Source organism: Dreissena polymorpha, chromosome 9 (genome assembly GCF_020536995.1).
Source record: "Dreissena polymorpha isolate Duluth1 chromosome 9, UMN_Dpol_1.0, whole genome shotgun sequence".
Taxonomy (NCBI): Eukaryota; Metazoa; Mollusca; class Bivalvia; order Myida; family Dreissenidae; genus Dreissena; species Dreissena polymorpha.
Window position 1 is genome coordinate 14,157,913 of NC_068363.1, and position 23,425 is coordinate 14,181,337.

Below are 23,425 nucleotides of genomic sequence, written 5' to 3' on the forward strand. Positions count from 1 at the left end.
ATCAACATGCATAAAATAATAACAGTGGAACACAAACATTCTAGCGGAAAATGCTCTATAAAGGCTAAGGAATACAACAGGTATCCAATGTGTGGTCATGGGATGAAATAAACATCAACTTTAGTTTTCAAACTCTAAAACAGTTACGTGGCCATAGGTTAATTATCAAACAGGACTTCTTAGAACACTGTTACATACCTAAACATTTTGCATTAACCCTTTGCATGCTGGGAAATTTGTCTTCTGCTAAAATGTCGTTTGCAGAATTTCTAAAATAAGCATTTTCTTCGATTTTTTTCAAAGATACTATCAGAATAGCAAACAGTTTGGATCCTGATGAAACGCCACGTTTTGTGGCGTCTCATCTGGATCCAAACTGTTTGCAAAGGCCTTTAAAATTCGGTTCCAGCACTGAAAGAGTTAATGGTTCACATGACATTTATGACAATTACTTGCAAGTCTTGTTTTTTGTTCATACTTCATGTTGTTAAATGAGTGATGATGATGTTAATCTGTTATATTTTTTTGTTTAGCATGTCATGGTTATAATTTATTACAAAACACAAAGTAATTGAAAACGTAGATTTGTATTGTAGAAAAAGTTAAATTATCAAAGCATACCAAAACAAAAAGAGTCAACAGCTGATTAAAAAAAAATATTGGAGAACACAAAATACTATTTAAGTTTTTATAAAACAAGGCCTTTATATGTTTGTCTGTGAAGATTGTATCTAACCATGACCACACATAGGAGATACCATGCTGCACAGGTTTTAGACCTGCTCTAAAAGCTTACCATAGGAGTGCCTGTACCAAGCTGAACACAAACTAGACTTTGTTATTGTTATGTAATTGCATTGTAGAAAATGTTAATCTTGCCTAATTAACTGGAAATAATATAGTACTAGAATTTGGATAAATGTTTGATTTCATTTTACATATGACCACTTGCTAGCAATGAATAGATAAGTTCACTCCAGAACTCTGTTGTTAATATATTCATTACTTCACCTACACCACTTAATTAACATTTCAAGCTCTGTACAATTATTTTAAAACACATTGAATATTAAGCATGGCAATACATCAATTTACTACAAAAGGTAAATCAATGCTGGAGGTTTTCGAATACATCAGTAAGTATTGATAACACTGAAGTATTTTTATAAAATCAATTGCAAAATTAGTGTCATTATCTGCTAAGACAAGAGGTCTATGATGGCCCTGAAGCGCTCTACTGAGTTTAACCCTTTGCATGCTGGAAAATTTGTCGTCTGCTAAAATGTCGTCTGCTGAATTTCTAAAATTATCATTTTCTTCGATTTTTTTCAAAGAATACTATCAGAATAGCAAACAGTTTGGATCCTGATGAGACACCATGTTCTGTGGCGTCTCATCTGGATCCAAACTGTTTGCAAAGGCCTTCAAAATTCGGTTCCCCACACTGAAAGGGTTAAGGTACACCTATTGTGAAAGGCTTGACCACTAGAGTTGTTATAATGTTTTTTGACCTGGGTACCTAGTATTTGAACACACATGAAACATATTCTGCGTAATTTAGATATTGTCAAAATATTAATTCTTACCAAGTTGTATGTATTAAGACTGAGGTATAAATGTGGCCTCTAGAGTTGTTCCACGTTTCTGCCCTAATATTAAACCTTGTGACTTAGTTTTTGGATGCATGAGACCTAGATTTGAACAAAGTCAAGATTTTGCCAAGAAATGTGGCCTCCAAAGTGGCAACAAGCTTAAATTTGAAGACACACACCTCAACCAGCAAGCTGCACATCAAACAAAAACATAAATAGGGTGATCACTTTAGCACAGTATTGCCTTAAAAAGACAAGAGATGTGTTTGTCAGAAACACAATGCCCCCTACTGTGCTGCTTTGAAGCCATATATTTGACCTTTTACCTTGAAGGATGACCTTGACCTTTCACCACACAAAATGTGCAGCTCCATGAGATACACATGCATGCCAAAATCAAGTTGCTATCTTCAATATTGCAAAGTTATTGCAAAAGTTTAATCAAAAAGTTAAACCAAGGTTTAATTATGGAGACAGAATGACAGACGGACAGGCCAAAAACAATATTCCCCTGACAAACAATATATATAAAATATATATATATATATATAATATATATTAAACCAATATAACAATATATCTTAATATAATTAAGATTGCCGTGGTGTAGTGGATATGGTGTCCGCCTAGCGATCGGGAGGTCACGGGTTCGATCCCCACTGTGGGAGCATTCTTTAGATCTCCCCAGTAGACACCAAGGACACGGACTCGAGAGCGTTTCATATAAGCTTAGGTTTGTTACGCAATCAAGCTTAAATAAATAGGTTTAAAAAAAAAGAAAAAAGAATACCCCCGATCATTCGATCCGGGGGCAAAAAAAATTTGAAGACACACACCTCAACCAGTAAGCTGCACACCAAACAAAAACAGACATAGGGTGATCACAATAGCTCACCATTAGCTACAAAAAGTTTCCCCTTTACAAAAATGCATCTTTACATAACATGTATAAACAAGAGCAACTCTGGAAAGCAAGCATGACGGGTCCTGGATAGGGGATCCTACCTGTCTCTGTCCCATCTGAGGATGGAATACTCCGTCTAGGGGTAGGGGTGGGTTTGGGCTTCATAGGGGGTGGGGGCTTCCCTACCGCTGTTATGCCTGAAATGAATTGGTCAATAAGAAAGATTAGGAAGCAAATAAACATGGAATTTATTCAGAATAGAATCCTTGACATGTTTCCTTTTTTTTGTTTACATGGAATGTTTACTGTTCTTTAACAGTATAGATGGTATACCAATTCACAAACTTATGCTAATAACTGACAACTGCCCTACATGAATCAAAGGTAAGGGAAAAATTGTTGTTAAACCCTTTCCCACTCAGAAGCAAAGTGAAAATGGCTATGTGCAAACAGCTTAAAACCAGAACAGCCTGCGAGCTACAGGTTTTATGCTGTCTAAGCTGCTCACCAGTATCTAAGGGTTGGAAATAAAGCCTTTAAAACTTGAATCTAGTAAAAAAGGTCTTTAATTAAATTTAACTTTCAAAGGGACTTCAAATGCATCAAAAAACGTATTAAAGTGGTAAAGGGTTAATTATTCAATGACAAATCCCACCACATGTTTTACGACAGGCCAAGTAACAATCCCCTGATCCCCTGATATGTAGTGAAGCAATTTATTGACTGTCCCAGCAGGCCCAGATAATATAATCTTTACAGTACACGTCCATGACAAAACAGGTTATTAGTGTGATAATTAGTAACATTGAAAGGTCTACTGCTTAATTCTACTCTTAACATTAGAAATTAGTTTCAATTACTACAAATTTTACTTTATTTACCAGATGGCCTTGGCACTGTTTCGGGTTTGGCACGCTCTTCACTTTTTAAATTCTTCTTTTCAAAGGGAGCACTTATGGCACCAGGTTTAACATTAAGCTCTTTGTCAACAGCACTTTTAGTTTCCTCTTTCTTTGAAAATACTGGTGACTTTTCCTTGGATACTGGTCGTAGTTGAAAGCCTCCAAATGGAGGTGGCTTCTCTTTTGTAGGGCTTTTATTGGAAGTTCTATCGGGCTCAGGTATCTGCTTCGGTACCTTAATAATTTAATAAAAATGAATTCATTATAGAACTATTTGATTAGAAATAGATCATACTTAGGTCTAAGTTTCCTTAATAACACACAATGGTGTAATCCAAACATGATCTTCTATGCACATCAATTCAAGGGAAAGAAACATCATAAATGAATGAAAATACAACACAATTTTAATGAATTTCCTTTATGTTGCCTACCTTTGACAACCTCTTCTCCTGTGTAGACTTCAATTGAGAAAGCACACTGGGGTCAAACCCAATACCCATCGCGCCAGGAGGCTTGCGGACAGTAACCGGTTTGGGGGCCTCTGGTTCAGCAATGACAGCATCTTTATCAGGCTTTTTCTCCTCTAGTTCAGCTTTGGAAACCGATTCTGTTTTAGGACTTTCTGACTTCTCTATCTTCTCTGTATTATGAAAAGCATAGGACTTATATGTTGTGTTCTATGTAAGTTATGTTGCTTTTGCTTTTTACTGTCAACATTACTTTACACACAAAAAATGCAAAAACAGCTGTTTTTCCTTTTCATAAACTTAACATATACGCAACAACATTGAATGAATACAGTTTGTCAATTGTTCATAAAAGTAAATTGTATTGAATTACCAATCTTCTTTATGTAAGCTTTAAATAGTTATGCCTAATTCAATAGTTCAACTACTTTGAACCAGTATGCTTCTACCAACTAATACATGACCAAACAATTCAAAAACAAGTTCCAAATTTAAATTCACCCACCATCATGCTTGCTATCTGGTACCGTTTCTGCTTCTTCTTCAGAGCTGCTCTCTGCAGATTCAGAGCTTTGGTCACTTTTCTCATTCGAACTTTCACTACCTGAACTTTCTTCTACTGATTTCTCAATTTCCTTTGCAACTTCCTCAGTTTTATGTTTATCATAACTTTCTTTTGCAGCATCCTCTTTTTCGTCCTTCTCATCACTTTTTTTAACAACATTCTGAATTTGTTCTTTATTGTTCTCATCATCTTTTTTATGTTCCTTAACGACCTCTTCCTTTGAATCATCAGCTGTTTTCTTTTCATGTTTATCAACTGAAAGCAATCGCATAGGCACTTTCATAGGAGCCTTTGTTGCCTCTTTTGTTGTCTCTGACTCAGGCACAGAACCATTTTCTTTTATATCATTTGTTTTCCCACTTCCGTTATCAGGTTTGCCTTTACTGCTGTCAGTCTCTGCTTCCGATGAGCCATCTGTGAGTTTGGCATTCCTCTCCAAACTAGATGTAGGAGTATTCTTCCTTTGAATTTCTGCAACAATTGCTTTTGCATGATCAGCAGTCTTAGCTTTCCTATCTAAACTAGAGGTAGGAGTTTTCGGTTTATCCTGTGCAACATGCTCAGAAGACTTTGTTATTTCGCTGTCAACTGGTTTATGTGAAGGCAAGACCTTGGTGGATCCTCCTGCCTGCTTGGCCAGGTTAACACTGCCACTCAGGCTGCTGCTGTCAGAGGCTGATGAGCTGCCAGTGGAGGCTGTCTCAGCTTTAGCAGTAGAATCTACTTCCTCTTCTTCCTGCAGGAAACAACAGACTTAAGCATTCAGCCCTGAAGTATATCTTTCATAGAAATGTTAGGCAGACATAGAGGATATTTGTTCATGTCAGTGTAAGATCATTTGTTATTTCACAAGTTATCATAGAAAATATATTTTCACGAGTGGCGCAGCCACAAATGAAAATATTATTTTTCTATAATCACAAGTGAAATAACAAAGATCTTACACTGACATGAACACATTTTCTGTTTCTTTTATGACCCTTTTTTCCCTTTCGCTGAAAAATTACCTTTTCTCCGTGGCGTGCTTCAATACATTTCAAAACACATAATGACGTCATTAGTGTGACAAAATGACGTCATTATATCAGCAACATTCTCTAAAATTTCTCTAAACTCTTTTAAAATTTAAATAAATGGTGAAAAGCATAAAATAAAAAAATTAAATTGTTGGATTCGGTGGAATGTCGATTTTCATTCACTTGTGATCATAGAAAATATATATTAAATTATTTATGATAATGTAAGAATAGAAAAAGGAGTTCCGAAAATTTGTTATTTTCACTGGTGAAAATAACAATTTGCTTATTTTCACTGCTGTTATTTCACTGCAGAAATGTCATATTTTATCATTAGGTATAAAAGAAAGAGCAGTTTTGCACTCAAACATGTCAATGGATTTCTTTTCAAAAGATTAACTAAACTAACCTTTTGTTTGCCCATCTATGCATGTATTGGCTTTCAGCAAATATTTGAAAGTTAAAAAAATGCATTCATTAATTCTACTTCATGTTTTCACTACTTCTTCATTTTACGTAGAGTCAGTTTCTGTGTATATCCAATATTATATTTGTAAATGTCAGTTTCTAAACATTAATTTTCTGGAAACTTTCTTTTCTCTAAACACTTAAGTTCTTCTAGAAGTATGCTTATGTTCAATGTACTAATTTACATGATATACTTTTTTCCATTTAGTTTAATTCAATGAAAACACAGCCTATATGAGTGATATAAATGCATTAATGTCCCTAAAAAACAAGCGAAATTGTTGAATTGATATCCCCAACCCAAATTAATTTTGTGACAGACGGATGGATGGATAGAAAGGCGGACTAATGGATGGACAACTCCATTCTATATCCCTCCACCTTTGGCATGGATAATATACTTTCCAAAGTTTCGTCTTAATGAAATTACGTGGATTCAAACATAATTTTTTGTAAGAGAAATAATAATTTTTGAGACAAAAAAAGCTTTACCTTAACTTCGGAAATTCTTTTTTTCTTTGATGATATGGAAGTCTGTTTGGAAGACCTGAAATAAAAAAGTGATATGATGTAAATGCAAATGAAGAGTGCAGATAGAACATGTTCATATGGTGTATTGAAGTGAAACCTTCTAGTGATAAAACAGTTTGTCAGAACAGTAATAACACATATCATCACAGGTCATAAGCCTCTTTCAGGTCGGGTTTCCCAATGGAATGTAGTTGCTTTATGCTGTGTCAGTTGTTTGCTTTCAAAAATGGTTGAACAGTTAAATATTCTGATAAACTTGTTAAGTGTGCAAAAACATACCATCAGGTTTGTTTTAATTCAAATTTTAAAATGTAAATGTATTTGGAATATAATAAGAGAATATAATAATATTATTAACTTATCTTACAAAGTGAAGTTATTTTGAGAACAATGAAACACAAATAGATTAACAGAAAGTAATAAAAACAAGAAATGTGTTTGTCAGAAACACTATGTCCCCTTCTGCGCCGCTTTGATTTAGGTTTTTTTACCTTTGACCTTGAAGGATGACCTTGACCTTTTACCACTCAAAATGTGCAGCTCCATGAGATACACATGCATGCCAAATATGAAGTGGCTATCTTCAATATAGCAAAAGTTATTGCAAAATGTTCAAGTTGGCACAAACTAACAGACAGACCAACAGACAGGGCAAAAACAATATGTCCCCACTATAGTAGTGGGGGACATAAAAATAGTTCCACTAAAATAAATAAAATATTAAAATACTAGATTAAATTAAATTGTCTTTTTCACAAATATGTAAACTGCCATTTTATTAAAACAGTATACAGGATTTTGTAATATAATTCATAGAGAGCACAACATCTTAAAAGCTAACACATTCATTAAACAATGACCTTTCAATCAAAATAAATACAAATTATTTAAAGAGTACTCTAAAAGCATGTTTTTTTTCTATTTACGTACATTATTATTAATAATTATTAATAATTATGAATTTTATGCGACTGTATAACACTTAAGAGATTACTGAATTTGGAAACTAGTGTGTATTACCAAAACACATGTACATAATCATGCTGAAGGAGAATTAACTCAAGCAAAAAGTTGTTCAAATAGATAGTTAAGCCAAGAACATGATTGCATATCAAAATTATTAGGTAAATCATTAACATACTGTTAAATAAGCAAGATTTGTATATAGGGAGCAGAACTTGTAAAAAAGATGTATCAATTAAACAAAAATTTACGAAGGTAAATAAACAATGACAAGAAGCACATTTAACATACAAATAAACATGGAAAAGTGTTGGAAGGGAAGAAAAATGCCTGCCAAAAGCTTGAAATTGTAACAACAAAATGCCATCTTAAAACATGCAGCAGTTTTATAATTAAAAAAATGCATAAAACAGTCTACTATGTGAAATTGGAATAAGACATCAAACTTGGAATGGCTTTGTTAAGTGCAATATTCTGGTTTACAATACAAAACAGTTTCTATCTTGTATTTGAACTGTGCCCATGCATGGCATTGACACAGTTTTCAAGTAGATGATGTGCTGTGTCCATGCATGGCATTGACACAGTTTTCAAGTAGAAGATGTGCTGTGTCCTTGCATGGCATTGACACAGTTTTCAAGTAGAAGATGTGCTGTGTCCTTGCATGGCATTGACCCAGTTTTCAAGTGGATGATGTGTTGTCTCCTTGCATGGCATTGACCCAGTTTTCAAATGGATGATGTGCTGTGTCCATGCATGGCATTCACCCAGTTTTCAAGTGGATCATGTGCTGTGTCCATGCATGGCATTGACCCAGTTTTCAAGTGGATGATGTGCTGTGTCCATGCATGGCATTGACCCAGTTTTCAAGTGGATGATTAACTATGTCCATGCATGGCATTGACCCAGTTTTCAAGTGGATGATTAACTATGTCCATGCATGGCATTGACCCAGTTTTCAAGTGGATGATGTGCTGTGTCCATGCATGGCATTGACCCAGTTTTCAAGTGGATGATGTGCTGTGTCCATGCATGGCATTGACCCAGTTTTCAAGTGGATGATGAACTGTGTCCATGCATGGCATTGACCCAGTTTTCAAGTGGATGATGAACTGTGTCCATGCATGGCATTGACACAGTTTTCAAGTGGATGATGAACTGTGTCCATGCATGGCATTGACACAGTTTTCAAGTGGATGATGTGCTGTGTCCTTGCATGGCATTGACCCAGTTTTCAAGTGGATGATGAACTGTGTCCATGCATGGCATTGACCCAGTTTTCAAGTGGATGATTAACTATGTCCATGCATGGCATTGACCCAGTTTTCAAGTGGATGATGAACTGTGTCCATGCATGGCATTGACACAGTTTTCAAGTGGATGATGTGCTGTGTCCATGCATGGCATTGACACAGTTTTCAAGTAGATGATGTGCTGTGTCCATGCATGGCATTGACCTAGTTTTCAAGTGGATGATGTGTTGTGTCCATTGGCATGGCATTGACACAGTTTTCAAGTAGATGATGTGCTGTGTCCATGCATGGCATTGACACAGTCTTCAAGTGGATGATGTATTGTGTCTATGCATGGCATTGCCACAGTTTTCAAGTAGATGATGTACTGTGTTGAAGTAAAAATGGGTGATCCATTTTACAGAGTTTCTTCTCACTAAAGTTTATCCAAAATGGTTTAATCCGAAGTTTGTGTTGCAATAAACATATTTTTACATTTTATTTTATTTGTACAAATGGATGAAGTGATATGATCAACAAGTGATAAAAAAATAAACACATACAATTCTTGTGATATAGAAATTGTGTAAAGACTGTCGCTTGTATTCACGAAGCAGATTGTGTTGATTCTAAATCATTTATGATTGAATAAAACATATCAGGATAACAGACAATAATTGGCATAATAAAAACAATAACTGAGATGCAAATGAACAATCAATGCAAAAAATAAAGGAACTAGATATTCTACATTGTGAGAAGCTACTTCTGATGATCATGACGTATGTGCTTTCCCCCTTTATTGTATCTGATAATCAGAACTTATGATCTTTCCCCCCATCATCTCGTGATCAGAACTGTCTTGTGTTACCCCCTACTTTTTCTTATTTACAGACCGAACTTTCTAGTTTTACATCCAACTTTCATTTGTTGTTTAAAACTTTATAGTTTGTTTCACCCTTCTCATATCTGATGATCAGAACTTTCTACTTTTACTGCCTACTTTTTTGCTAGTTGGTAAAAACAATGGTATCTAAGTTAAACCAAAACAAACTTGTAATGAACATTACATGTAAACTTTTTTGAAACAGAAAAGCAGAACATCTGAACCAGTATTTCTTAAATTATCATCTAAAAGAAAACTTTATATAGTACTTAATAAAAAAAGATTAACCTTAAGTAACCTGATGTTTTTAATGTCCTGGATTAAAAGGCAATACTTGCAGTCTATGGCTTGCCATATTGAAACCTAGCGCCTTCAGTATTTTGCATGACAAATGCAAACATAGCATTCAAAGTTGATGTAAGAAACGCTTGTTCAATGTTTTCAACAGTGAAACACAAATTTGTTTGTACCAACCAACAAAGGGGAAACACATTGTAATTATCTACAAAATTGTTCAAGAATCATAAGCCTATAACCATGATGGCAAAAAGGAAACAAGGGGGCCAAAGGTCCTAAGGCGCTCACCCGAGACCCCATGGAACCTAACTGTTTTCCAGGCAGGTGGTGTTCACTAGGTTTCAAACTTCTTGTCAGAAAATTAAAATAAAATAAAAATACAGGCATCCAAAAATGAAGAGATAAGAAATATGTATGCTCGAAAATTTAGAGTCACTCTTGATATATTGCATTGACAATCAGATACGGGTATGCAATGTGTTTCCCTTTAATCTGATGGGTGAAACTATTGTACATGTATATTACCATTATCTACCCAATAACGCAAATGCAATGGTTCATGAAAGCATTTCATGATTTGTCTACAAGGTTTTATGACCAAGTTTTTTAACTCTACAATCAGCTCAATATCTGAAAGCGTTGTGTAAACGAAACTAATACCTCTGTAGATCATGTAAGTAGACTCAATTACCATAAATCAGCTCAATATCTGAAAGCTTTGTGTAAACAACCCTCCGCAAAAGGAATGCCGGCCAGCCGGACAGACAGTCCGACTGCCATATGCCACCCTTCTGGGGGCATAAGAACAAAGGTATTTAAAACTTTAGAGACACTTAAAATATTGCCTTGACGATCAGATAAGGGTATGCAATGTGCACATTGTCATTTGTTTAAACGAATAATAGCAATTTTTTTTACCATGCAGTATATTATAATTTACTTTTATATTTGTTCCACTTTAAGATGCTGGCTGAAATCATAGTCTATGCCAGGTACAAACTTCTACTACAAATAGTTATTTACCATATACTCCAATGTAATGGTCAATTTCCTTAAGGTATTAGTATACCGTTTTATGACCTTAATCCGGTTCTAAAAACCCATGATCAATGTGTAACAAGATAAGTGTATAAACAGGGCAGAGTTCTGGTATTATAGCATTATAAAATGAACTGTCCAAAAATGCAGATTCATTAATTATAGACAAAACCCATACGTCTGAAAATTTAGAGTCACGGAAAATACTTATTTTGGAAAAAACTGGGGTGCCTGAAGATTTAGATTGTCTGTTAACTTAGATTACTAACGTTAAGTCATCACATATCATAACAACACAATGTTTCAAATATTATTAGCAAGTTTCATGACAAGTGGGTTACAAATGTGATTTCTAGAGTGTTCAAATTGTTTTACTATAACCAGATAAGGAAACCTACCCAGCCCCATGGAAGCCATGTTTTTCAATGGACTGGATCCCTTTTAAAAAATGGACAAGATATATCATTACCACCAAATTAATGTTTTGACCAAGTTTAACGAAGATTAGGGAATCAATTAAAATTCACAAGCTAATTCTTTAACTCGATGCAGTTTTTGATACCACATTACTGAATTTTGAACTCGGCCAGATGTCATTGGGACAAATGCATTGAGCATGGTTCATGAAGATTGGGCAACAAATGTGGCCTCTACAGTGCTCACAAGGACAATGATGCTGACCCACAAATTATGACAAATGAAGAACTCAAGGCTATCACAAAGGTCACCATGTGCACATTGTGCTCAGGCGCACTAAAAACATGTGCTGAAACTGTCAAGCAGCCATACAAAAGCTATAACATGGAGACTTACATCTTCTTCTCGTCTTTATTTTTTTTGCCTTTTTTCATGTTAAATAATCCTCCAAAGGTTTTTTTAATACTTTCTGGTGTTGACTTTGAGCTGTAAGCGTCAACAGTGAAGGATGAACAGACATACAAATGACCACATAAATCCTCATGACTTTTGTAGCAATTTGGTGAACGTGATAAAAGCTGATAAATATTCTGAAATGTGTAACTTTATAAATTTATAATTGAGTAGTTCAAATATACAAATTGTTTACAATTGTTGACAATAATACATTTCCCTGATTTAAAATATGTATTGCAATGCTCAGCAGAAAATTTACTACTGTCAAGGAAACATTAGCGCTAAATGAAAGAAAATATGAATGTATATTTAAACAGTAAAGCTGTTTAACCCTTTCAGTGCGGGAACCAAATTTTGAAGGCTTTTGCAAACAGTTTGGATCCAGATGAGACGCCACAGAACGTGGCGTCTCATCAGGATCCAAACTATTTGCTATTCTGATAATATTCTTTGAAAAAAATCGAAGAAAATGCTAATTTTAGAAATTCAGCAGACAACATTTTAGCAGACGACAAATTTCCCAGCATGCAAAGGGTTAAATACTGTGAAATGAGGGCATACTAAATAAATTGGTTATGAATAGCAGACAGATATAGAGAATAATAGGTTAGTGTTGATTATAGATCAGGTTTATCATGCGAGGCTTAGAAAACAAAAAGCACAAGCCTTGGCGAGTGCTTTTTCGTTTTCGTGCCGAGCATGATAAACCTGATCTATAATCAACACTGACCTATTATTCTATTTATCCCACTTTTATTCAGTAAACTTTTTTTATTTAAACAAAATAAGTTTTCACGAGTGTTTATCATACTTTGATAATGACTGTAGTGTAACCAAGGTCAGTGTATTACTCCGCGTTCCAAAAATAACCGCTGATCAAATAATCATTTTTTTAAATCAGAATATCGTTCTGTAACAAAGTGTCGAGCGTTATTAATAACAATTTTAATCATATTGAATTGCAAATCTTTAAGTTTTATGATATCAATATGACATTAAGTTGTTATATACAAGGAACTACATTTGTTTACAATGTAGCCTAACACCACACACAATTCGTTTTCGATATCAAACTATCGAGTCGATCATGAGGTGCACATTATTTGCTTCTTTGTTATAATATGTGGTTATTTCGTGACGAAATAACAAAGATAACTTGGATTTAAGCTAATTATATACATTAACATTTTGAATGTTGAAAGTGGCACCAAAGAATTGTGAGGCAAAGTTGTTCGAACGCTGGTGAACCGTGAAGTGACTGGGTGGGGCGAACATCAAGATCAACTTGTTCGACAGTAGACAGTGGTTGTCTAGGCTGCATTTCGGCCATAGTTTCGGTGCGTGAAGGTGTACAAGAGGAACTGTTGGATTGTTACATTTACTGGACTGAGCAAGAATGAACACTTTTGCAGCTGTTCAACAGATATGTTGGAATAATTGGTTAAGGACTGGACATTTTTGTGCCCTGTTATTGCCATGGTTTCAGTGGGTGGATATTTGTATTTCGAAATTTTTGGACCAGGAATTTGCGAACTGAGTGGTTCGCTATTCTCTTGTGCTTGAGAAAGCCGGAGTCTTTTGCCATGGCCTTCAGCATCTGACCTAACTTGTTGACACCCAATTGTTGACGCAAGAATCACCGGGATGCAGTGTCATTTGTGCGTATTGCCAGGTAGAAAAGATGCTTTGAAGAAAAATCAGATGGATGCATATCCAAGTACAGCTTGTAAATTAACACAGGATTTCTTGGTCCAGACGATCGTTTTGTACGGTCAAAGGGGAGCAACTCGCACTGACTTCTTCAAAGGGGAGCAACAACAGAACCTATTTGCATAGTGTTAAATTTACCTAATACTTGAGGTTTTAATAAAAATAAATGACAAAAAAACACGTTTTTTTGCTACTTTCCTTTGTTTTAAGGTCATTAAGATTGACAAACATTTGAGATTGTTTTTATTATTGATGCACTTGGCAAACACAGGTGACGAGGTGCGTGGGAAAAAGTAGTCCCGGTTCAGCAGTTGATGACGTCATTTCGTGCCATTGATTATAGCCTTGCCGTTGATTATAGATGAAATTTAATAAACGGGGCTTTAATCAACCGATCTCGCTGTAAAAGTGGGATAAATATTATAATTTGAATGCTTTAAAACTCCATGCACCTTTACTAAACAAGGACATCTGACATAAGGTACCAGGAACAAATTTATCTACCATGTTTCCAATGCTTAAAGTGTCTTGAGGTTGATTTTTGAACATGGCAGAAATATGATTGTATGACAAATGTTTAGTAAGACTGAACTTCTTATTACATGATGCGGATCAAATAACAAACCCATCCAAAAAGTGATTATATTCATGAGTATGAGTATGATAATTATGAACAATATGACTTTCTAAAAGAAAATGGAAACAATTACAACCACATTAATGATGAAAATACTTTAGCTAAACCTTACAATAATGAATAGAACACATGACCAACCTATGGCAGCATGTCCTATAATGATCATATTTGAAACCCACACAGATTATGGGGGTAGGGTGGGAGATGCATGAGAGGTTACCTAGGTGACGGGGAGCTGCTAGGTCCATTCTTCACAGGACTCTGGGGCACCACAGAAGGAGTGGAGAAGAAACCCTCAATGCCTTCATCCACCTGCACAAACGACACAAGTAACACAGGGCTTTGTTTATTTGGATATAATTCCATTTTTAACACTATTTCAGTCATATTATGGAGTTTAATTGACCTACTGATACTTTTCCTGGTCAAGCTTATCCTATTCAAGCAGTTAACCCTTTTCCACTTAGATATACGTATTTTCACCCATTTGTAGTCCCTTGGAAAGTTATATTTAATTGAAGACCTTCCTTACTAAATTCAAGTTTGTAAGGCTTTATCTCCAAACCTTAGGTACTGGTGAGCAGCAAACAGCATAGAACCTGAACAGACTGCGAGTTACTCGCAGGCTGTTCTGGTTTTATATACTGTTTGCACATAGACATTCTTACTTTGCTTCTAAGTGGGGAAGGGTTAACCAAAACATAGCTGGGTTCAGCCCCCTGCTCTAGATCTGTCCCTACTATCTGTAACTGGCCACCTGCCAGCTGCCAATAAAACTAACTCACCATGTAAGATACTGCTTTACCGCCACCATTTTGTCCACCAAACAAATAGTGTTGTAGGTTACAGTATACTAAATATTTTGGGTGTTCAATACTGTAACCTCTAAAAAGGGGAATTTTATTCATTTGTAGACACAATTCTCTGGATGGGCACTTGCCATGACTTTATTTTTGAATATTTCTGTGTGCATTTAGTAGGGAAAACATTATTGTATACTGCCAATTCACTGTTTTGCTTTTAGGTTGGAGACTACATGAGACTTTGACAGTTGGCGGGAAACCCTCATCAACTGGAGAGAAGCAAGTAAAACAGTGACTGTTGATTCACATCGAGCTCTTTCTTACATACCACATGACCTATCTCTGTCATTGTTTAAATCAATTAGGCTTCGAATGCTCTTGAAGAAAAGGTATGGTTATGAGGGTCTCTACACCCACAAGTTTGACTTTATTTTTTGTTTAAGTTATTGCTTTTACATTGAATTTGAATTTGTTAAAGAAATCTTTATGTATATTGTGACCTTGTAGTAACAGAATTAACATTATATGCAAGATAACTAAGTGAACAGACTTATCTTTATTTTTTGGAAAATGGATGATTGTTTCCCACAGGAACTTCAACTTGCCTTCACATTTTCAGATGAGGTAGAGCCAGTCATGGCAGATTGTCTGCCAGCAGTTGGGCGCACATTCTTTTTGAGGCGGGCTCGGTCCTTGGTCACATGGGTCAGCCGGTCGCCCGTTGGCAGGTCACCAATAGAGTCAAGATCAACAGCAACTGCAGATTCAAGCAAGCAGGATTTAAAGTATTATTTAAAAGGCAGTTATATTCTTTTTTCAGCTTAGTCTAGAATAAGTATCACAATTTTACGAAATAAGTATTATATGAGTCATATATGTGTCATATTCTGAATGAAATACCTTTAGTTCATATATAAAATTAAAATACCCTATATCCTGGAACTTAACTTCAATACAAAACAAAACAAAGTCAAACTATGTGAAAAAAGCTGTTGCAATTGCACAAAGATATACACGGCACTTGGAAATCTCTCTTCATGAGAAGAAGGAATTATATAAGAATAATCATATCTTCATACAGGAAATGTTTGTATTACTTAAAATTGTTGTTTTGTTTGAAACCGCAGAAAATATTGTGTAATATAAACTTACAGTTTGTTTATGAAAATGAAGATCTATAAAGAAAACAAGATGTGTTTTTGAAACACAATGTCCCCCTATATGACGTTTGACCTTGTAGGATGACCTTGACCTTTGACCCATATATTTGACCTTGAAAGATGACCTTGACCTTGACCTTTCACCACTAAAAAAGTGCAGCTCCATGAGATACACATACATGCCAAATATCAAGTTGCTATCTTCAATATTGCAAAAGTATTCATAAAATTCGCGATTTGGGCCACATATATTTGACCTCTGACCTTGAAGGATGACCTTGAACTTGACCTTTCACCACTCAAAATGTGCAGCTCCATGAGATACACATGCATGCCAAATATCAAGTTGCTATCTTGAATATTGCAAAAGTACTCATAAAATGAGCGATTTTGGCCACATATATTTGACATCTGACCTTGAAGGATGACCTTGACCTTGACCTTTCACCACTCAAAATGTGCAGCTCCATGAGATACACATGCATGCCAAATATCAGGTTGCTATCTTGAATTTGGAAATACTGCAAAAGTGTACATTAAATGAGCGATTTTGACCCATATATTTGACCTTTGACCTGGAAGGATGACCTTGACCTTTCACCACTCAAAATGTGCAGCTCCATGAGATACATATGCATGCCAAATATCAAGTTGCTATCTTCAATATTGCAAAAGTTACTGCAAATGTTAAAGTTGGCACAAACCAACAGACCAACCAACAGACCAACAGACAGGGCAAAAACAATATGTCCCACACTACTATAGTGGGGGACATAATAAGAAACATGAAATTGCAGGTACTTTTGCTTCTGTTAAGACAAGTGCCAGTGGCTACAATCGTATGAAGTAATAACTTAAATACAAACAATGCCAATAGTTGTTGCCCAACAGTGTGTTTTTCATTGGCTAATAATTAAAGGGTTTGACTTAAAGGGACTGTAAGGCAAGATTCGGTTGCAATACAGGGGTTAGAATGGAAGACTTACCATGGAACTGTAAGGCAGAGGTTGGACTCAGTACAGCGGTAAGGCTGGGAAAGTATATGACAATAATTTAGGAATTCCTTGGAGAAGGTAAGGGGTAAGACCAGAAGATACACCTGGGTACTGTCTGTCAGGGGCTGAATTTTGGACATTGGTTAGACTGGGACAGTTAAGTGCAGACTCACCTGGGGACCGTAAGGTAGGGGTAAGTTTTAGTACAGGGGTTCAACTGAGACAGTATAAAACAATACATTCTGAATCACCTAGGGACAGTTAGGCAGGGTTCAGTTTTGGTACATGGGTAAGACTAGAGACGTATAAGACAATAGGTGACGAATAACCTGGGGAAGGTGAGGTAGGGGTTAATTTCGGTGAAGGGATAAAACCGGAAGATTTACCTGGGTTCTGTATGTCAGGGGCTGATTTTGGTAAATTAGTTAGACTGGGACAGTTAAGTGCAGACTCACCTGGGGACGGTAAGGTAGGGGTAAGTTTAAGTACAGGGGTTCAACTGAGACAGTATGAAACAATACATTCTGAATCACCTAGGGACAGTTAGGCAGAGTATAGTTTTGGTACAGGGGTAACACAAGGGGGTAGACTAGAGCAGTTTAAGACAATAAGTGAAGAATTACCTGGTGATGGTAAGGCATGGGTAAGTTTCGGTACGGGGGTAAGACTTGGCTCCTCATCCAGGCCATCTGTAATAAGGAACAGAACTTTGCTTCAAATCTCAAGCCTATGCACAACTACAACCTGTAACCATTCTCATGATTGTTGTCTTTAATGACTGACCTATATTATCCCAAACTATAACCTTTGATCATGACAATAATAATTGATTTTGACCATGTTCAACTAAGTACTGAAGAAAAACAATTCATGACAATTTTGACTGTTTTTGTTCCTTTTAATCTTGATTCCTAAAACAAACTATATTTAAAGGATCTTTAAGTAATGCCTTAACTCTGTAAAAAAAAATGACACATTTTAACAAGGAGTCAATGGACTGTAGTTATATGTCATTATGTAAACTTATCTGTTAATTTACACACATTTCTTGACAAATACATAAACAAACAAGAGCACCACCTTGCCGGTGCAGACCGCTTATCTATTTTTCTTTTTAAAGGTGCAGAGACCTATCTCAATTCCAATCACAAAGGAGGGAGGGGTGGAGTGAGGAGGGGTGTATAGTGTGGGGGTGTGGTCATTTATTACATTATCTTCCAAAAAAGCAAAAAAAATAAAAAGAATTTGGGGGGGGGGATTCTTGGGTGGGATGGTTGGACGGTATTTCAAAAATAAAATAATAAAAATAAATATTTGTGTTTTTTAACCATGTTTGAAAAAAACAAGAGATGTGCTTGTCAGAAACACAATGCTCCCTATTGCGCCGCTTTGAAAATTTCTTTTTTTTCTTGCCTTTGACCTTGAAGGATGACCTTGACCTTGAACTTCCACCACTCAAAATGTGCAGCTTTATGAGAAGGCCGCTTAAAAAAATTATTTTTTTTACCTTTGACCTTGAATGATGACCTTGACCTTGAAGGATGACCATGACCTTGAACTTCCACCACTAAAAATGTGCAGCTTCATGATAACGCCGCTTTGAAATTATTTATTTTTTACCTTTGACCTTTGAGGATGACCTTGACCTTGAAGAATGACCTTAACCTTGAACTTCCACCACTCAAAATGTGCAGCTTCATGAGAATGCCGCTTTGATTTTATTTTTTTTATGACCTTTGACCTTGAAGGATGACCTTGACCTTGAAGGATGACCTTGAACTTCCACCACTCAAAATGTGCAGCTTCATGAGAACGCCGCTTTGAATTTTTTTTTTTTTTTTTACCTGGAAGGATGACCTTGACCTTGAACTTCCACCACTCAAAATGTGCAGCTTCATGATCAAGCCGCTTTGAATTTTTTAAATTTTGTTTGACCTTTGACCTTGAAGAATGACCTTGACCTTGAAGGATGACCTTGACCTTGAACCTACACCACTCAAATGTGCAGCTTCGTGATAACGCCGCTTTGAAATATATTTTTTTGACCTTTGACCTTGAAGGATGACCTTGACCTTGAAGAATGACATTGACCTTGAACTTCCACCACTCAAAATGTGCAGCTTCATGATAATGCCGCTTTGAAATGTTTTATTTGTTTTTTGACCTTTGACAATGAAGGATGACCTTGACCTTGAAGGATGACCTTTAACTTCCACCACTCAAAATGTGCAGCTTCATGAGAACGTCGCTTTGATTTTTTGATTTTTTTTTACCTTGAAGGATGACCTCGAAGGATGACCATGACCTTGAACTTCAAGACAAGATCATTGTGAATATACAACAAAACACTTAAGTCCAGTATGTTTTTCTTTCAACTTTATACAATTCATCATATTTCATAACTATTCCTCTGTTGTTCTTTTCTTTTCTCTCTAAAAAAATATATATTAGCATATCTTGTATAACATGTCTGAACTATATTGCTTTGTACAATATCTATGTTGTATGATCATATACATGTTTACATTGTATGTATGATATTGGATAAAAAAAAAAATGACCTTGAACTTCCACCACTCAAAATGTGCAGCTTCATGAGATACACATGCATGCCAAATATCAAGTTGCTATCTTCAATATTAAAAAAGTTATGGCCAATGTTAAAGTTTTCCGACGGACAGGCGCCATATATTTGACATTTGATCTTGAAGGATGACCTTCACCTTTCACCACTCAAAATGTTCAGCTCCATGAGATACACATGCATGCCAAATATCAAGTTGCTATCTTCACTATTAAAAAAGTTATGGCCAATGTTAAAGTTTTTTTTGGAATTTTAGCAAAATTTAATCATTTGACCTTGAGAGTGAAGGTCATTCAAAGGTCAAGGTAAAATTCAACTTTACAGGTACAGAACCCTCATTATAGCATGAAAGAATTTAAAGTTTAAAAGCAATAGCCTTGATACTTTAGAAGTAAAGTGGATCTAAACACAAAATGTAACCATATATTCAAAGTTACTAAGTCAAAAAAGGACCATAATTCCGTAAAAATGACAACCAGAGTTATGCAACTTGTCCTTTACTGTCCCCTTATAATAGTTTGCGAGTGTTCCAAGAATGAAAGCAATATATATGATACTTTAGGGGTAAAGTGGACCAAAACACAAAACTTAACCAAATTTTCAAGTATAAAGGGCCCATAATTCCGACAAAATGCCAGTCAGAGTTACATAACTTTGCCTGCACAGTCCCCTTATGATAGTTAGTAAGTGTTGCAAGTATGAAAGCAATAGCTTTGATACTTTAGGAAAAAAGTGAACCTAAACACAAAACTTAACCAAATTTTCAATTTTCTAATTATAAAAAGCGCACATAATTCTGTCAAAATGCCAGTCAGAGTTACATAACTTTGCCTGCACAGTCCCCTTCTGATAGTTAGTAAGTGATGCAAGTATGAAAGCAATAGCTTTGATACTTAATGAATAAAATGGACCTAAACACAAAACTTAACCAAAAATTTCAATTTTCTAAGTATAAAAAGGGCGCATAATTCTGTCAAAATGCAAGCCAGAATTATCTAACTTTGCCTGCCCAGTCCCCTCACTATAGTAAGTAAGTGTACCAAGTTTGAATGCAATAGCCGTGATACTTTATGAGAAAAGTGTACCTAAACGCAAAACTTAACCGGATGCCGATGCCAACGCCAAGGTGATGACAATAGCTCATAATTTTTTTCAAAAAATAGATGAGCTTATAAAATGATTTATATTAATAAACTAAAATCAACTATGATTCTGAACTGCATAAAAATTACTACAAAATGTATCCATTCACATTGCATTTCATTCTAGGATTCAAATATAAATTCCTCAGACAGATATCTAAAAACAAGCATTTCTCGACCCAGATTACCAAAATATGTCAAGTGTTTTGACATAGAAGTGTAACTAAACAACCTGCAGAACAAATTCTTACTTTTCTGTTCTCCCTGTACCCTTACTGTGCCAAAGAACCAGTCTAACAAGCGACGGATCATGTTTGTACTTTCACTTTAACCAATAGAAACTGCTTCCAGTTCCAGTCAAATTGTACCACTATGAATTGATTACAAAAACAACTTAGTTTTTTTTCATCTGCATGAAACTTTGAAGCTTTTAACAGATGAACAGCTTAATTGATTTTAAATATATATTTCAGAAGTCAATTGATTAGTAACTTAGTATCCAATATCTATACCAAACACCACTTAGTTAGTAGCATACATGATTTATGGATACCCAACTACCAAGTTTCAAAAGTTTGATTAACAGCACATGCAAAATATTCAATCAAACATCCTGAAATATTGCACCAATACGAATTTTCTTATAACGAAGCACACATTTTACAATGCTTGTTATTTCCATAAACATGAGGCTTTAATGTCTTACATCCTCCACAGTTTGCTTATTTTCTCAATACATTAATTATTTAATTAATAATTTATATGCTAATATTTCACTTTTTTCATGAAAAATTACAACATACAATTCCAAACTAAATACAAGAACTTATCACACTTAAAAGCAAGGTTATCAAGTTTGTTGATCGATTGATATATATGTCTATTAATTTCCTTAAAAATGATACTTTAAATAACTTTTACATTTCATTCCGCTTCTACACTGTCTAAAAAAGGTCAGGAAATAAATACATGTTGTTTTACTTAGCTTGAAATGTTTTCTAAAATATTGCCCCTGAAATTACCAATCCCTTAAATGAGTCATTTGGTGGTAAACTGCTATTGTTCTGGTTATTTCTAAGCAGAATAAATGTGTTATATGGAATTAATAAGCCACAGATCAACATAACAGGAATCCCCCACCCCACCTAAAACCAAGCCATCAATTTATGCTGAGATTTCCTTAATATTTCATGCACCTGTGGCCTTGACTATTGATCTCTTGACCAAAAAATCGATATATGTTCCTTAAATAAAAACTAACTAACCAATATATTGATTTCTATGGTCCAAAGTAAAAGCGTGCTCTATATATTATGTGCCCATTGCTTTTTATGTTTCAGGCTCGTGCAGCCTTGACCTCTGACTGGTTGACCTCAAATTTGATAGGTGTCTTCCTTTGTTACTGCGTAACCAGCATTCCAATTTGCAAGAGCAAAGGTCAAATAATTCTCTATATAACATATGGCAACAAATTTCCTGTGACCTTCACATGAGTCTGTTGACCTCAAAATCCTAAATGATCAAACGTCAATTATTTCTCTAGATATTGTATACAAACAAAATAGCAAAGAGACATTAATTTTCACCTCCTACAAAAATGACCCAATCCGATTTGCTAAGAGCGGTCACGTTCCCATGGTGTATTTTCCAAACAACCCGAGTAATTTCCAAACACCCCAAGTAATCAAGTAGTTTGTTGAGATATAGTATGAAATTACTGATGGTGTATATCCCATACACCATCAGTTACTAACTGTGTAACCAATAATATTCCATTACATAATCATGAATGACAAAATAATAAATATTTTTCTGTATGAAATACAAAATGAAATACATATTTATACAAATAAGAATTCATACTTAATTTCATATCAGGTGTATTATTGTTTTAAAGGGAACCATTATCAGATTTGACCAAATTGCAGATATCAAATGGTATTATACAATGTGCATTACACATTTGAACATGCATACAGTATAGGTAAAGTGGAACAAATGTTATACAGATCAGTTGTGAGTCTGACAAGAGCAGATCTATAATTGTGTCTTGTTCTGAGAAAAATGGGAATAATGCATGTGCGTAAAGTGTTGTCCCAGATTAGCCTGTGCACTGTGTAAACTAGATTTTTGCTACGAAGAAACTTTATTTAAACAGAAAATATGATAACAGCGGAAAGTGTTGTCCCTAATTAGCCTGTGCTGACTCCACAGGCTAATCTGGGATGACACTTTACGCTCAATTTATTATAAAGTATTCATGCATTTGAGCCCTTTAGAGTTCTATGATTTGACTTGTTTTATCTGAATTTCTATAAATGCAAAATCCGAAAATCACAACACTATTCTGGTTTCACTTGACCCATACTTTAAGTACAGCAGTATGAGACTTATAGCCATATAGGGTTGAATGCATTCATGGTCAATGATTGATTTTTGCCATATTTATAACATTTAAGCTCTATTGCATACAATGTTACAAATTGGTGTGACACATATATCAGGCTGTACCTTTTAAATGGCTGCCTACAATAAAATAGTTGTACATTTACATTATGCAACAGTTGATAATAATATACCAGTATCACATACCTATACATTTATTCTTAATTAACATTCTAAATCTGATGATGTCATAATTTAAATGTCGCACATGT

General features: G+C 35.2%; 1 protein-coding gene across 1 annotated transcript in view; it reads right to left on the reverse strand.

Moving 5' to 3' along the window:
- The window catches only part of LOC127844160 (F-actin-uncapping protein LRRC16A-like), a 104,482-nt gene that overhangs the window by 6,692 nt on the left and 74,365 nt on the right, over positions 1-23,425 (reverse strand). The window contains exons 30-39 of the mRNA XM_052374186.1: positions 17,666-17,731; positions 15,493-15,644; positions 14,305-14,396; positions 11,678-11,767; positions 6,410-6,464; positions 4,374-5,169; positions 3,833-4,041; positions 3,378-3,633; positions 2,598-2,693; positions 797-817 (exon numbers count right to left, since the gene is read on the reverse strand). Of these exons, the coding sequence (XP_052230146.1) occupies positions 797-817; positions 2,598-2,693; positions 3,378-3,633; positions 3,833-4,041; positions 4,374-5,169; positions 6,410-6,464; positions 11,678-11,767; positions 14,305-14,396; positions 15,493-15,644; positions 17,666-17,731 (1,833 nt within the window). The remainder of the gene's footprint in view (positions 1-796; positions 818-2,597; positions 2,694-3,377; positions 3,634-3,832; positions 4,042-4,373; positions 5,170-6,409; positions 6,465-11,677; positions 11,768-14,304; positions 14,397-15,492; positions 15,645-17,665; positions 17,732-23,425) is intronic.